The 16446-nt window shown below is 37.4% G+C and overlaps 1 protein-coding gene across 1 annotated transcript; it reads left to right on the top strand.

Moving 5' to 3' along the window:
• Positions 1-8249: 8249 nt before the first annotated feature.
• LOC148803073 (putative disease resistance protein RGA3) lies at positions 8250-11785 on the top strand. Its single transcript, XM_088902630.1, has 2 exons — positions 8250-11093; positions 11530-11785. Exon 1 carries the CDS (start codon positions 8265-8267, stop codon positions 11034-11036), a length of 2772 nt encoding a protein of 923 aa, XP_088758756.1. The 5' UTR covers positions 8250-8264; the 3' UTR covers positions 11037-11093; positions 11530-11785.
• Positions 11786-16446: the final 4661 nt, after the last annotated feature.

Raw genomic sequence — 16446 nt, forward strand, 5'->3', positions numbered from 1 at the left:
GGGGTAGTTTAAGAGATATACCCTATAAATAATATTCTTTTTAATTTTTAAAATTATTATTATATAAATAACATTTAGATAACTTTGTTGTTTAAAGTTTTGAAATATTATTTAGTTATTAAATTTGATAATTTATATTGTTATTAAATAATTTTATTATGAATTTTATAGAAATATAAAATTATTAATAATTTGAATATTATTAAATCTATTATAATTATTTTTTATTTTTAATAGATATTTTAAAGTTATCACATAATTTTAGTATAATATTTAAATTTTTAATTCAAAATTTCTTTAGATAGATATTTATCTTCTTAATTATCTATTTTAAGAGACAAATAAGAATTAAAGATATTTAGGAGAAAGTGGGAGATGATGGTGTCATGTTGCTAGATATCAGATTTCTTTCTCTATTTGTTGCTTGTAAAAACGACATGAAATAAAAGGAGCTAGTGGGTCATGTTGCTTTTCTTTATCTATTTGGTTTAATATATATACATATTAATGGGGCCATGTGCAATGTACAGGCTTTGTCAAGGGAAGGGGAAGTACAATCCTTATTTTTAGGTTGGACAGGCTTTGTTATTTTTTATTAATTTGTGCTAATTATTTAATTAAGCATGACAATAAGATTGTCTGTTTTTTTAATTTTTTGTTCCACAAACCAGACTTCAATCTATTTGACTAGATTAGATTGAAAATGGGGCTTCATCAAATCATGAGATATGCCCACAACTGTACTGTTCATTCCAATTGACACATCAAATTTGGCTTTTCGTCCAATTGACTAAAGATTAGGATCTACGGGTGGATGGTCATGTGCTGCTCTCTCCGGCGAAGATCCTATATATTGAATTATTAATTCACCCACCGGGTTAACTTTGCTCATAATATTTTCAACACCAGGTCAAATAAGTAACGACAGGAGAGGAGGGAGAAAAAGAAAAGAAAAAAAGAATCCACAGGCAATTGATTTGAGTGAATAAACAAAATAGGATTTTAAAATTTTTATGACTGTATATATGACTTTAGGGTATGTTTAAATCTTGTGGGCTCGGCCCATAGGTATATTTAAGTCTATTTTAATATTATAGTTTATGATTAAGTCAATTTCTAAAAACTCAGGGTATATTAATTTAAGTCTTTTATTCTTAAACTTACTATTAATATTAGTGTGAACACTTGTTAAATTCTGTTAATTCAATATTAACAGTAATTTAAATTTAATGCACTTTAATTAAATTTTGTAACATGTTAATTACAGTAATTTAAATTACTGTTAATTAAAATTACAATTAGTTATGACTCAACCCGCCAACCCAAGAGCCAACTTGCCGACCTAAAACGCTTCATCTTCTTGACCCGACATACTGCTATGGTGTTTTGATCGTCAGAACGATCACAACAGTGTGTCAAGTCGATGCTCTAGCTCACCCCAAGCTCATGTGGATCTTGACATTCATCCACACCCTGCTCCATCGATAATTCAGTTTTCTAGAGAATGTCGGAGGTGGACATTGGAGCCTCTTCCACTTGGTAATGAGCTAGCTGTACTACAAGTTTTCACTGATGACCATCGACTCCTCAGAAGTCATTGCTTCATGTTCCAAGTCCGAAGATTATCAAAATTCAAGCATACCCCTCTCCATTACTCGACTGAATCAATGAACATATCTCCTTGACATGAGAGAATTTATTTTAGTTTACTTCTTTTTTTCTATTACCATAGATAAATTTAATAATAAAAATAACCCTATTGAAGCCCCATGCCATGCACAAGCATTGTGAAGCCAGATTTAAATTCTAGTAAATTTGAATAATTATTCATAATTTCTGGTCCTTATATATGAAGTGGACAGAGTGTAGCAATTAGTCTATTATGTTTGCAAGGTCCTATACGTCACTGAGACTAGGTATCCCAATATCGAGAAGCTAGCATTTTCACTAGTTCTAACATCCCACAAACAGCGCCCTTACTTCCAGACCCACACCATTGTAATCCTTAACCTTGAGGTCTGTGAAGGTTAACAAAATGGGCAATCAAGCTCAGTGAGTATAATATCCGATTTAAGCCACGCCCAACGATCAAGGCAGAAGGTCCTAGCAGACTTCATCGCTGAGTGTACGTTTAGCATGCCAACCCCTGAGGTTAAGGATCCTATGACTACCTCGGAGGCCATTACCAGTTCAACACCCGACCTAACGTGGGACGAGGAGCCCTGAACCCTCCATGTGGATGATTCTTCCAACCAATGCGGAAGTGGAGCTGGACTAATTCTCTATGAACCTAGAAAAGTGAAACTAGAGCACGCTCTTCGATTCACGTTCTGAGCTTCAAATAGTGAAATTGATTATGAGGCATTGATAGTTGGGCTAGTACTGGCAAAGGAGGTTGTACAAAACATCTCGTGGTGTGCAGTGACTCTCAACTACTGGAGAATAAAGTGAATGGGTAATATGAGGCTTAAGAGCCCGTCATGTTAACCACCTGGCCAAGGTCAGAGAGGTCTTGCCTGACTTCCACTCTTGGTATATCTAGCAAGTTCTGAGGTCCTAGAACACTAAAGCTGATGCGCTTTCGAAGCTGGCTATTGCAACGGACATCATGAAGAGAATGGTCTACATTGAAGACCTACCATGACCTAGCATAGAAAGGGTGGCAGAAGAAGTCACTCCTGTTTTGACTGCAAAACCAACCTGGATCGACCTGCTCATTGATTATCTACGCTATGAGACACTACCAACAAAACGAAATGCAACTCGGGGGGTAGAGTGGTAGTCAGCTCTCTATTTTATCATTGGCAAGCAACTCTATCGCAAGTTGTTCACCCTCCCCTACTTGTGCTGCTTGCGACCAATAGAAGCAAACCAGGTGCTACGTAAGATCTACAAACATCTTTGCGAAAGACACTTCGGGGGTATGGCGTTGGCCAAGAAAGCTCTAAGACAAGCCTATTACTGGCCCACAATGAAGATGAACACAATGGAGTTAGTTTGGAAGTGTGGAAAGTGTTAGCGGCAGGCTAACATACCACATTAACCCGCCACTGACCTAAGGTACCTCACTAGCCCGTTGCCACTCGCATAGTGGGAGATAGATATTCTCGGTCCCTTCCCACCTGTGACCAGGCAGAGGAGGCTCTTGGTGGTTGCAATGAAACATTTAACTAAGTGGGTGGAAGCCGAGTTGTTGGTATCCATCACAACTTGCAATGTCCATAATTTGTTTTGGAGGAACATCGTCTATAGATTTGGACTCCCCAAAGTACAAGTAATGGACAACAGGAAATAGTTCGAAGACATCAAGTTCCAAAACTAGTGTGTCGAGATGGGAATCTAGCAAAACTTCACCTCAATGGCCCATCCCCAAGCAAACGATTAGGACGAAGTGACGAATAAGGCGATCCTTTGCGTACTAAAAGCTTAGATTTCCCAAGCTAAGGGTTTGTGGGTGGACGGGTTGCCTAGTGTTCTCTGGGCTTATCGAACTACTATAAGGATGGCGACCGATGAGACTCCTTTCAACCTGACGTATGAGGCAGAGGTTGTCATCCCAACCGAGATCAAAGTGCCGATCTTAATCTCTAAGATGTACAACGAGGAGGCTAACGAGGACAAGTTGTGCACTAACCTCGGCTTAGTGGAGGAGGTCTGTGACTTAGCCAACATTAGGACCACAACATACCAACAACGGTATTTCAGTACTACAACACCCAATTTAAATGATGACAATTTCAAGTTAGCGACTTGATACTTAGGAAGGTTATGATACCTAAGCCCAGTGTAGGAAAGCTAAGTCCAAATTGGGAAGGCCCCTATAGAGTACTCAAGCTGATCCGCGAAGGCATGTATGAACTTGAAACATTGGAGGGGAGGCAAGTACCCCATGTGTAGAATGTTGATAACTTAAGGAGATAACTTATGAGGAGTTCGGAAGTATCGAGTTGTATCCACAAGAACAAAAGTATAACCGCTCGCTACGGTGACCTAGTCAAACGAACAGGGGGGAACCTAAACCACTTTTAGCTCTAAGGTCCCCTACGCTGACCTAAAAGATGTTGGCAGCTCAACACATCAGCAACGTTTTGACTTAGTTGAAATCATAAGCCTAGCTACTTCGAGATCTAGGCATAGGTGCACCTTAGCAACATAAGATCGTGTTTTAACACTTAGCCCATTTTCTAGTGATTGAAAATAGAAGGCGAGAAAAAAGGGCATAGTAAATGCAAAAAAGTCAATTTCATTGAGTAATGTAAAAGTACATTGTAAATAGGTCAAAAAAAAATGAAAAGAAGAAAAAGAAACAAATCTTTCTAAGATCGCTAGGCTCGAGGTTCAGTGTATAACATATATATAGGGGGCTCCAAGAAAAGAGGCAAGAAGTTTAAATATCCACAAGCTCCTTGATACCTACGTCGTTGACCCCATTGCTGCCAGTACTAGCTCCGTTGTCTACGCTGCCCTCAACTCCCCCACTAACCTCGTCTTCCTCCTTGGAGTTAAGCTTCTGATCGACATGGATCAACATCTCATCGGTGCACACTGAACTCTTTAGCTTTTCCAAGTTGAAGCCGGGGCACATCGGGGCCACTAGAATCCGATATAGCTTGAAGCCCTAACAGAAGGTGCCTATCCCGAACTCCTCTCTCTCCTTTAGAAAGTCGGGTGAAGTCTTGAAGTCCTTGATAGCACGATTGCCGTCGAGGAGTTTCCCTTGAAGCTCAGCAAGCTTGGCCTCCATCTCTCGTAACTCGTAGCCTCTGGCTTTTAGCTCGTCGGTCAACTTCTCAAGGGCGCTTGCCAGGTTGGAACTCTGACTTTGCTCTTGGACAATCTCAACCTTCAATTCATGGACAAGACAGGTAGATCATCCTAGGCAAAATCATTTCTCCACCACTTCCTCCTCAAAAACTTGGGCTCTAGTAGCTCCCTTCTCAGCTTACCCTAGTAGTGTGTGGGCCATGGTGTTCACCTTAAAAAAATAGTGTATCAATAGCAAGCTAAAATTTGGCTAAGTATGAAGGAAGAGGTCGGGTACATACAACCACGAGGCAGCACACAAGCTTCCCGCCTAGTTCGTCAGGGTGCGACTCACGGTGCTCTGCAACCTCCTTCGAAAAGATGGCCTCCTTGCTCTTTACTAAGGGCTGTCTAAAAGTTCATGGGGAGTGGCCATGACGTTCGAAGTAGTGGTTGCCTCTACCCCAAGCTATGGAAGAGGCTCCTCAGAAGTCCGAGCAGCCTTAGGCTTGAGCAAGTTCCCCTTTAGCCATTCCTCCTCGACGAGGTCAACCACCAACAGAGCTTCAGTTGCACTCTGTCCAATGGGCTCAGAAGTTACGACCTAAGGAGCTTCTTGGGGAGTCTCCTTCCTCTTCTTTTTACTCGTAGCTTGGAACAACCTAGAAGTTGGCATGCCTGACATGCATCCTACACGAGAAGTCCAATGATAAGTAAAGACCAAAAGGAGAAAGAAGTATGCTAGAACTTGAAAAGATGACCTACCTGGAGGACTCAGCCCAACCTGGATCAGCTTTTCCTTGGTCAAGAATTCACTCAATTCTAACCTCCTCTCCACTAAGAGCTGCTCCCTAATTTGCATCCATTTACTCATGTATCCTCCCCGGAATCCCTAGTCCCCACTCTCTAGGTCTTGGAGAACAACCATCCACCATTTCGGTCGAGAAAGAAATACCTCCTCTTCTAGTCTGGTACCTTGAAAGAAAAGTTGTGCAGCAATTTACACCTAGGCTGGTAGGACAGGTAATAGCTATACATCTCAGGAGTACTAGAGGGATTTCACTTTATGTGGCATATGCTAGTGAAGGTCTTGAGAACTAGGGGAAGCCAACATGGTGACAAAAGAAGATGGTGCTGACCAGAGTCCTAATAGAATTGGGGTGAAGTTGATCTAGGCTAACATTGAAGTAGTTCAGTACATTGGGAATAAGGGGGTGAAGGGGGAACCAAAGACCCGCTTTCAAGGCCTCCTTGAAGATAGTGACCTTGTCATTTTCATGCTCCCATGGGAAATGCCCAAGGGTAAGGGAATATTTGAACTAGTCTGGTATCCTATACCAGTCTACAAGCTCGTAAATGTCCTTGGCAGTTAGTTCAGTGGAACCAAACTGATCTAGTATCCTTATTGGTACATTGTCATTCCTGGGCTGAGGACCCCTCCTCGGCCTAGCACGACAGACCCCTCTCTTCCCCGGACTCGACATCCAACATGATAAAAGCAAAGAACAAATCAAGGTGGACTCGACATCCGCCTAATTCACCGAGATGCTACTCGTGAGTGAAATGGGCCCCTGAGGGTCCTATTAATAGATAGTTGAACCGAACTATGGACGGTTGAGATCAATAGGGTCCAACAAGTTCCCAAGGACACGACGATTCGTACTTTGAGGCAAAATCATTTTAGTGCATTTTTTATGCCTATGCGACCTAATGGTTGCGAGGCATCCACGCGTCCCTGCCCTAGTACGCTATCTCGTGCCTAGGCCAGACCAATCGAACCAACTCGATCAAGAGCCATTGGTTGGACTATGATCGAGTATGGAACTCAAACCATATCACCTCGGGTTAGGACTACTACCTCACTGGATTAATCACACTGGACTCCAGTGTGGAGGGCAATTGATGAGGGGTAATTTAGTCATCCAATGATATCACGACACGTGGCTTTATAGAACAGTGGAGTGACATCTCAACACCACGTAAGCAGACCTTAGGAGCACATTGGACACTTCATAACTACCTTGATGACCTCTGCACCACTCTGGTAGGTCAAACTGCGAACAACTAGGCAAGACCTTAGGTCGGTGTAAGAGGCGACCTACTTCCACTGATCTGAACCGACTCTGATTAGCGACCTTTTTGACGTGTCGAGCAACCTTCCCCTTAAGCGGGCTATTACCTTTGAATTCCCCGAGATCACAACGCCACATCAGAAGAGCCGATAATCACCCCACCCACTTCGTGTGGGATTAGATAAATGTTACCTACTTAGGCGGAGTCCACCTCCATGTTTGAAACCACCTTCGAACTAGACGAGCTGAAAATCTTGGACATGTTTCATGAGGCTTGTGACAACTCGCCTATATAATAGCCTAACCTCCAACCTCATAAGGTATGCACGATTTAGTTCAAGTAATTCTCTAGCTCTCTTGCTTTCTTACAAAACAACTACCACCTCGCTAAATTAAGCATCGGAATGCCTACCCCGGGTTAAGCTATCCAAACACTTTAATAATCACTTTCTTACAGTTCGACTAGGCGACCTGCTTAGTGTAACGTCTGAACTGTCTACCAACAGGAAAACCAGTTTGCGCATCATAAGGAAGTTTCCTTCTTTATCACAATTATAGAACTTTGATGATGTGGCTTAATGGGTTGCATGGGCAAGGGAAGGAAAAAAAAAGAGAGAATGAATGAAATAATAAGAGTCCAAGAGACTATGGTGAGAGGTTCAAGGAAACATCAGATAAGGGGGAATGGGAGAAAGAGAGGGTGCTGACATGGGAGAAAGAGAGAGAAGGATAGAATAGATAAAATAAAAATCACTAAAATTAATAAAATATAATAGATAGTATATATATATAATGTGGATTGCATAACATGTCAAGCAAGATTACTAGGCCCTCTTTTGATGGGCATGGTTCATTTATTAAATGGGCTTTTAATTTAGCATCACAACCAACATGGCTGCTATTTGTAGCCCAAAGTATAGCGTAAACTAGGGGTGAACATGAATCAGACTTCTTACAAATTACGAGTTATTTCGATTTTGATTTTCTGAAACTCATGAGACTAATCGAGCTTACATCCCATTCAAGAAAGGAGTTAAAACCCATGAAATTAGGGGGCCTATGCCTAAATGGAGACCCAAGACCCGAATGCATTAAGAATCCAAATCCTCTCTCGATCACTATTAATATTTCTGCAACTTTCATTGGTTTGGACCTTAGGAGATTTGATTACCGCCTACTGCACTCGACACTAACTGCTTACAATATTTAAAAATAATTAAACATAAAATAATAAATATTTGAAAACATATTAAAAAAATAGTGGCTTAACCAAAATTGTAGTGGGTATACAGTGGAGTGGTCACCCATTCTGATGGCACTTCTGTCTTGGCATATCTCCATTCTATTGATCAGAGATTCAAGGCGCGTCCCGAAAGTAGGTGGTGGGTGTTGAGATCCTACAGGATAACAAATTACCAGCTTCCGGCTCCTCCAATTCCTTAGAGCACGATGCTTGAAGTTGCAACGCTTGTGGTGAGTGCTCTAGCTCCGATAACACAAGTGGTATGTGAAAGATTGGCCTCTTTCCTGCTGCATCGTGAGATTAAATTAGATGACAACGAGAAGGACATGCTCAAGTCGCTGATGGAGACGATGACTCGTATACAGAGCTTGACGGAAAAGATAGATGGCTGGCAAATATATCGAAAAGAGGGGAGATCTTGGCTGAGAGACCTTAAGAGCGCAGCCTATGACACGAGTGACCTCCTTGAAGAATTGCCGTCACATGTATGCAAAAATTCTTTCAGCGGCAAAATCAAAAGCACCGTAGAAAAGGTACGCAAAGGTCCTACTTACAGAGAAACCCTAGAACGTATTGTGAGGAAACTAGATGAGATTTCAAAACAAATAAACAATCAGCCGGAAAACAACGGAGATCATCATAAAGCGAACCGGAGGTCACAAACAAGCTCCTTTACTGGTGAATCCCTTGTTCCTTGTAGAGAGGATGTTAAAAGGGACATAGTAGAGTGGTTGTTATCTGGCGACTCAAGTAAAGGAAATGTTTCCGTAATATCATTAGTAGGTATGGTGGGTCTAGGGAAGACAACCCTTTCCCAGCACATCTACAATGACGAAAATCTAGAGCACCATTTTACAAGTAAAGCATGGGTTTCTGTCGGCAAAGATTTTAATTTAGATAGACACATCAAATCGATCTTACACTCAACAGAGTTTTGCCCTTCTTCTCAAAGGGAAATGACTGCCACTTCTACAGTTTCGACGGGAGTGTCTGATAATGGCTCCCAGAAAGAAGTAACTGCCACTAAGTTTTCAGTTGATGCCACAACGGATACACAGGCATTACTACTAAAACTTAGGGAAGTGATGAAAAATCAGAAGTTTTTTCTTGTTCTAGACGATGTGTTGAATATAAAACCTGAAGATTGGGATCCATTAATAGCTTCATTGAAAGACGGAACCAGTGAAACCAAAATTCTAGTAACCACTCAGAGTCAGAAAGTAGCGACGATGATCACGGATGGTAATAGTACCATTTTATTGAAAGCATTACCTCATGATGCTTGTTGGTCATTGTTTCAAGGGGCGTTTGCAAACGAAAGGACATGTGCAAAGATAGGCTCGACCTTGCGTAAGAAAGTTGAAACCAAATGTGCTGGTCTCCCCCTGGTAGCGAAGGTCCTCGGGCGTTTCTTGAATTCCAAAATTACCGAGGAGGAAGACTGGACAGATATCTTGAACAGTGAATTATGGGACCTGCTTGAAGACAACAATGAGATTTTTAGGGCTCTGTGGGAAAGCTATCTAGCCCTTTCTACACAGGTAAAGCTATGCTTTACATATGGTTCCATAATTCCTAAAGGTTCTGCGTTTGACAAGGATAAACTAGTCCACTTATGGATGGCGGAAGGGTTTATTTTGCCGCAAGGAGAGAGAAGAATAGAAAATATAGGAAATGGTTACTTCAATGATTTGTTTTCTAGGTCCTTCTTTCAAAACACAAACAATGGCGCCTATGGAATGCATGATCTAATCCATGAATTTGCACACTGGCTCTTTCTTACGGAATGTTTGAGAATTGAAGACTCAGACTCTTCGGACAGGCTTGTCGTTGATTCAGGCGTACGCCATTTGTCAATACTTTGCAAAAGTACATCGCCAAAAGTTCTTGAGGAGGTCAGTTTCTGCGAGAGAATAAGAACAATCCTACTGCAATGTGGTGGTCATCATAATAACATTCATAGTATCCCTTACTCTCTGGGTACAGAGTTCAGAAAGTTACGCGTGTTAGACTTAAGTGGTGCTCAGATCGAAGAATTGCCACAGTCTATTGGTAGTGCGAAGCAACTCCGGCACATTGACCTCTCAAATACTCCAATCAAGAAACTCTGCAAAACTATTTCTAGACTTCCCAGATTACATAGATTGAAGCTCAAAAATTGTGGAAGCATTACTTATTTGCCGAGCATGAAGAAATTATCTAGCCTAAGACACTTTCATCTAGACGAAAAGCTTCAGATATGTTCCATGCCAGAAGGAATTAGTCAATTAACCAGCTTGGAGACGCTTTCTCACTTCTTTATGGGAACGGGGGATGGACAAAAGATTGAAGGGATGAAAAACATGACGAATCTTCGAGGATCATTGTGCATTTTAAAGCTTGAGAGTGTCAGTAATGCACAAGAGGCTACGGAAGCAGCACTGGATAATAAACAGTATCTTGAGGAATTGACATTGAAGTGGAACTCGCAACAGTTATTAAATCCCAATTTAGACGTTGTAGACGTCCTAAGGAGCCTTAAACCTCATGAAAACCTCAAGAAGCTGCATATATCTGGGTATAGTGGCAACAGGTTTCCACAATGGCTGGGCGGGTCAAGTTTCTCCAATCTGGTGAACGTTTCCTTATGCAACTTCAATAATTGCACAGTCCTTCCTCCGCTAGGACAGCTCCCGTCCCTCGAATCCCTCAGTATAAATAAAATGAGGAATGTGGAGGAAGTGGATAATGGATTTTGTAGAATACAGCACCCAGGAACGGGTTTCCCATCTCTAACGACACTACAATTTGTTGACATGTGCAATTTCGAAACGTGGAATGGTGTACAGGAGGGTGACTTTCCTAAGCTTCAGAAGCTTATAATTACCAATTGCGCCAGGCTACTTGAACTTCCAAAGCTCGTATGGCTCGAGTTTGCTGAAATTAACAACTCCGGTTTACTAGAAAGTTGGAGAGATCAGCGGATGAATAGGCCATGAAGTAAAATTCCTACTTATTTTGAACTTTTGAAGTTGGGTTTTCCGTACGTTCTTGAGGTATGACAAATCTTGCTTTTCTCTGTATGCATGGTTCTAATTAATCATAATTTTTCTGGAAGAGAAACAATGGTTGAAGCACACCACGAGCTAAACTCGCACACTTAGATCATTATTATTAGGGGGGATTCAAACCATTGAATCGCCACCGAAAAAGGGGGATAGTTGATATCTCAGCCGGACAAGGGGGAACTCTTTGATGTATAAACCTTTAAGATGTTTTAGTTTAAAATGAAAGTCTCATCAGTCCAATATCTTTTGGGGTCATGTATACTACCTAAGTTTTTTGTCATTCATCATCAAAAGAAGAGAAAAATGTTCGCACATAGTGGTAAATAGGTGATATAATTATCTTATATATTTTATATATATTAATACGATTAGTCTATTTCATTTCTCACAGTTGTTAGTGATTAGTCTATTTCATTTCTCACAGATGTAGAGGCTCAAGGCTATGCCCCGAGGCTCGTGTCCTTTCAATGAGCCTCTGTTACTTTTTTTATTCGATTGCAACATCAAACGGCTGAGTGCTGTCAGTGTCATTTGACTCATTTCAATGAGCCTCCATTTCTTTTTAATTGATTGCATCTGTAAACAATGAAATGTTTTTTATTACTTAGACGATATAAATATTGATGTCTTTATATTTGATGGCATGGATAATGAGCCTCTGCCTTTTCTAGACAGTGAAATTTTCGTATTGGCTGATTGTTAGTCTGTTTTTTATATAAAGTTTTTTTTTTTTTCATAAAACCGAGTTGGAGATTAGCTATTTTTGGCACCAGTTTTATCATCTGATGTGAATGATGTGTTTTTATAGATTTTAACATAAAACACATCTGATTCAATTTAAATCTTAATGTAATTATATATATTATAGTATTTATAGATTTTAACATATAAAATATCTATAATTATATTTAAAATAATAAACAAATATTTTTATATATTATATTATATACTAAAATATATGCAAAATAAATTTTAACATATTATATTTATATTAATTTATTTTTATATTTGATGTTTATCTCTTTAAATTCTCATGGGCATTTCTTATTACACCCCTTTCAAATATTTAATTAATTTATTTCAAAAGCATATTCTTGTAATTATCTCAAAACTGTCAAAACACCCCTCGTGTTGCTTACATATTGTTATGACACCCTTACAGTTGTCATTAATTTATTTCAACCAATTCGCACTTCGCAGCCCCTCCAAAAAGCAGAAAATTTCATATATTTTTAAGATTACAATTGTAATCTGCCAGTAATAACCATAAAATAAAATACAAATAAGTAAATTGTAGAATCGGCTACCATAACCAATTAGGAGTGAACACGTCACTTGCTGTTACATTTAGGAACACGTATAAACTGTCGACATGTTAACTTCTGATTGGGCGTCAAAGTCCATTTTATACCTTGTTTGTAGTAAATGGAGAGTGGTTAGCTGAATTAAGGAGAAGAAAAGGAACAGTGACAAAGCAAAAGTCCCGAGTAAGAAGGAAAAGAAGGTTTTTAAAATTGAACCGGTCAGGGGTCTGTCTCTTGGGTTGAACAGTCTGATCGTTTGAACTGAATGAAAGTTTTGACAAGAAAACTAACAATAGCTAAAACTGTTAGATAGTTTGAATGGTTGAATTGTATGGGTCAGTGGTTTATTGATCAAATCAACAATTCTTAGTAAAATAACAGTTTTGGGATAAAAAGAGATCAATCACCTGATTGGTTCCCAGTTTTTCTGATCCAACTGTCTGGGTACAGTCCGGTTTTAAAAACCATGAAAAGAAGTGTAAAATCTCCAAAACGGAGAAAAATAAAAGCTAGATATCCCCCCAAAACCAGGCAAGGAAACAATATTGGCATTTTGCCCAAACACTACCAAAACCGAGCCAGAAAGATTAGGAACGTAGAGGGTTGACCCTTCTTAATAAATAGGTTGCTTACTTGTAGAACACATGGATACACCATGGAGAAACACATTCATGACCATTTAGTTGATATAGCTGATCATAAATATCTTTAGCTGAGAGAGATAGAATCAGTATATATGGGCATTGCCTTTCCAGGATTGTGAGGTATTGAAGCAAAAGAAATAGCTAAAACAAAATTATAGAAAGAAGATAAAGAGAAATATGGCACAAATGGTAATAATATTTATCTACATGTATCATTTTTAATTACAATGGTAACGTGACTAATTAGATCAGTAGTAGTAATAGAATCAACAGGTGAAATAGGATTTTAGTCTCCTTAGGTGGATATTTAGTTGAGCCTAAAGAGTATTAAGAACTTCCCTTGCTTTCCTGAGAACTTTTTGCCATTAACCTAACCTTAATAGTTTAGGAGGATGAAATATTAGTATTAATAGGTTGAGATAAAGGAAAAGTAGGGAGAAAAAAACAGGAATATGAAGAAGAGAGGAGAGGATCCCTTTTCCATAAAGCCTCTCACTTAAAAAAAGCTGACATCCATTAACATATATATCTATTGACAGGTTTCATGTGAAATAATAGAAACACATAAGAGTAGACAATTTTTTGTTGAAAATACATTAAATTAATGAATAAATATTAATCAATAAATAGTGATTCCCAATAATAGTTTAATCTCTAATAAATATTAAAAAAATAAACAATGATGAAAATATATAATGATTGAAAATATAATAAGTACAATAATTATAATAATACAATAAATATATAACTACTAAAAAATATGATGAAAATGCAATAAATACAATAAATTAAATTTCAAAAAAAAATCATAACAAAAATTAATATTCAATAAATATTAAATTAATTTAAATTTAAATTTCAAAAATTTAAATTAATTTAGTGCAAATCAATAACTAAATTCCACAAAATAAATTAAATTAAATTAAATAATATCATATCAAAAGTACATAATTATTGATAATAAATTAATCTCTAATAAATATTAAATTAAATTCCAATGAATAAATAAATTTATAAAAAATACAATAAAAATTAAAAAATAAAAATACAATAAATACAATAGTTATGAAAATTCAAAAAATAATTACTGAAAATACAATGAACACAATAAATACATAATTACTGAAAATAAGTTTATAACAAAAATACAATAAATACAATAAATTAATTTTTAAGAATTAAATTAGTGAAAATTAATAATTCAATTCCACAAAATACATTAAATAAATTAAATTCATATAAATATTAAATTAAATTCTAAAAATTCAATAAGTTAAATTTCAAAAATAGCATAATGAAATTACATAATTATTAATAAGAAGTCAATCTCTGGTAAATATTAAATTAAATTCCAAAAATTCAATATATTAAATTTTAAAATGTTGAATTAAATTGGTGCAAATCAATAATTAAATTCCACAATACGTTAAATTAAAGTTGAAAAAAAATAGCATAACAAAAACATAATTACTGAAAAGAAAATAATCTCTAATACAATAAAGCAAACATAAAAGTATGTACTTGTTTTGATTAAAAAATTGGATTCAACACAAATTTCCAAGAAGGAAAGTCTACCTTTTGTTCAAGTCAATTATTAAAAACAACGAGGTGAAGAAGGGAATAAGGAAACCTAAAAGAAGAGACTAATGAAATTAAACAGCATCCTACTTGGGAAGGGGGAGGAATGGAGAGAGAGAGAGAGAGAGAGAGAGAGAGAGAGAGAGACTAGGCCTCTAACTTGGCATATTGGGAGGTGTGGAAACCTATGTCTTAGGAGAGGAACAAGGAGAAAAAGGGAGGTTAATGAATTCATAGAGAGGGTGCAGAGAAAGGCTACATACTTGGCATAATGGGAGGTGTAGAAACCTATATCTTAGGAGAGGATAAAGGAAAAAAAAAAAAAAAAAGAGTAACAAATTCATAAAGAGTAATGGAGAGAGGTTGCAGACTTGCATAATGGAAGGTGTGGAAACCTAAATCTTAAGAGATGAAAAAGGAAAAAAAGGGTAAATTGATGAAACCTCCCCTAAAGTTTCTGATCGTTGTTGAAACATTCCCTGAAGTTTAGTAATTGCAATCACCTCCCATTAACTTTTTAATACAGTTGCAAGTAGACTCCTTTTGGTAGAACCTTAAAAAAAAAGGGCATGAAAATGTCCAAAATATCCACACACTTACTTTTGAGACTGTTTCCTATGGACCAAAAAAAAAAAAAAAAAAAAACAAAAACAATACAAACTTTGTAAACAACAAAAACAAAGATATTTTATACTTGTAGCTTTACCTTTGAGTGATTGATATGAAGGGCAAATTTGAAAAATAAATCAATTTCAAAAAAAAAAAAAGAGATTGGAAGGGTTTGGGGTAGTGATTCATGTGAAGAGAAAAATTTAAAAACATTTTTCTTAAAAGTAATTACATGGGTATTTTTGACATTTTAATGCCTTTTTAGAAAATTCTACCATAGGGGGTCTATTTGCAACTATGTCAAAAAGTTTAGAGGAGGTTTCAGCAACAACCAGAAAATTTAAGGGAGGTTTCAGAAATTTATGAAAAAGAGACTAACGAATTGCTAGAGAGGAATGGAGAGAGAGGTTGCTGATTTGGCATAATGGGAAATGGTATCTAACCAAGAAGAAAGAGTAAAAAAAAGGAAACATATATCTTAGGCGACTCCAACTAATTCATGAGAGAATAAGGGGGCGTTCTTTTTCTAGATTTTGAGAGAGGGGAAAGTTGGTCAATGGGATTTTGATTCTCATTGACCAAATACCCCATGTCCTTTTTTCAAATTCATGTAGTAAGTGATACCCATCTCTTAGGTGGGTAAATAACCTTCCCACCTTGGGGAAAAGTTACCAACACTTGAAAGGGACAAAAATGCCCCTTGTGACAATGAAATATTATGGAAAAATGGCCATTGCCTTATTTACATGGAAAATAAAAGAACATGGGTAAATGCACTTACCCATGTAAATCATTCCTAGGAAACAATTACCTAGGTAAGTGTATCTACTCGGATAAGTAACTTATTGAAATGCAAAAGGGGCCTAAGAGAGAAATTGTAGGAGCATTCAAGGGAGGCTAATGAATTCATAGGAGAGTATTCTACGTGAGAAGGGAGATGATACCTTAAATATGATTGGATAGTTTGAAAATGACATGGATTTTAATAATATAAAATTAAAAAAAAGGAGAAAAAATAGGAACTTCTTTCTTTTAGTGTGTGTACACACACACACACATATATCTATATATATATATATATTATATATATATATATATATATATATATATATATATGTATACATATATATATATATATATGTATGTATATATACACACACACCCACCCACCCTTTTTTGAATTTTTGAATAGAAGATATCCCACCA

Source organism: Nelumbo nucifera, chromosome 1, assembly GCF_055504915.1.
Source record: "Nelumbo nucifera cultivar China Antique chromosome 1, China Antique-T2T, whole genome shotgun sequence".
NCBI lineage: Eukaryota > Viridiplantae > Streptophyta > Magnoliopsida > Proteales > Nelumbonaceae > Nelumbo > Nelumbo nucifera.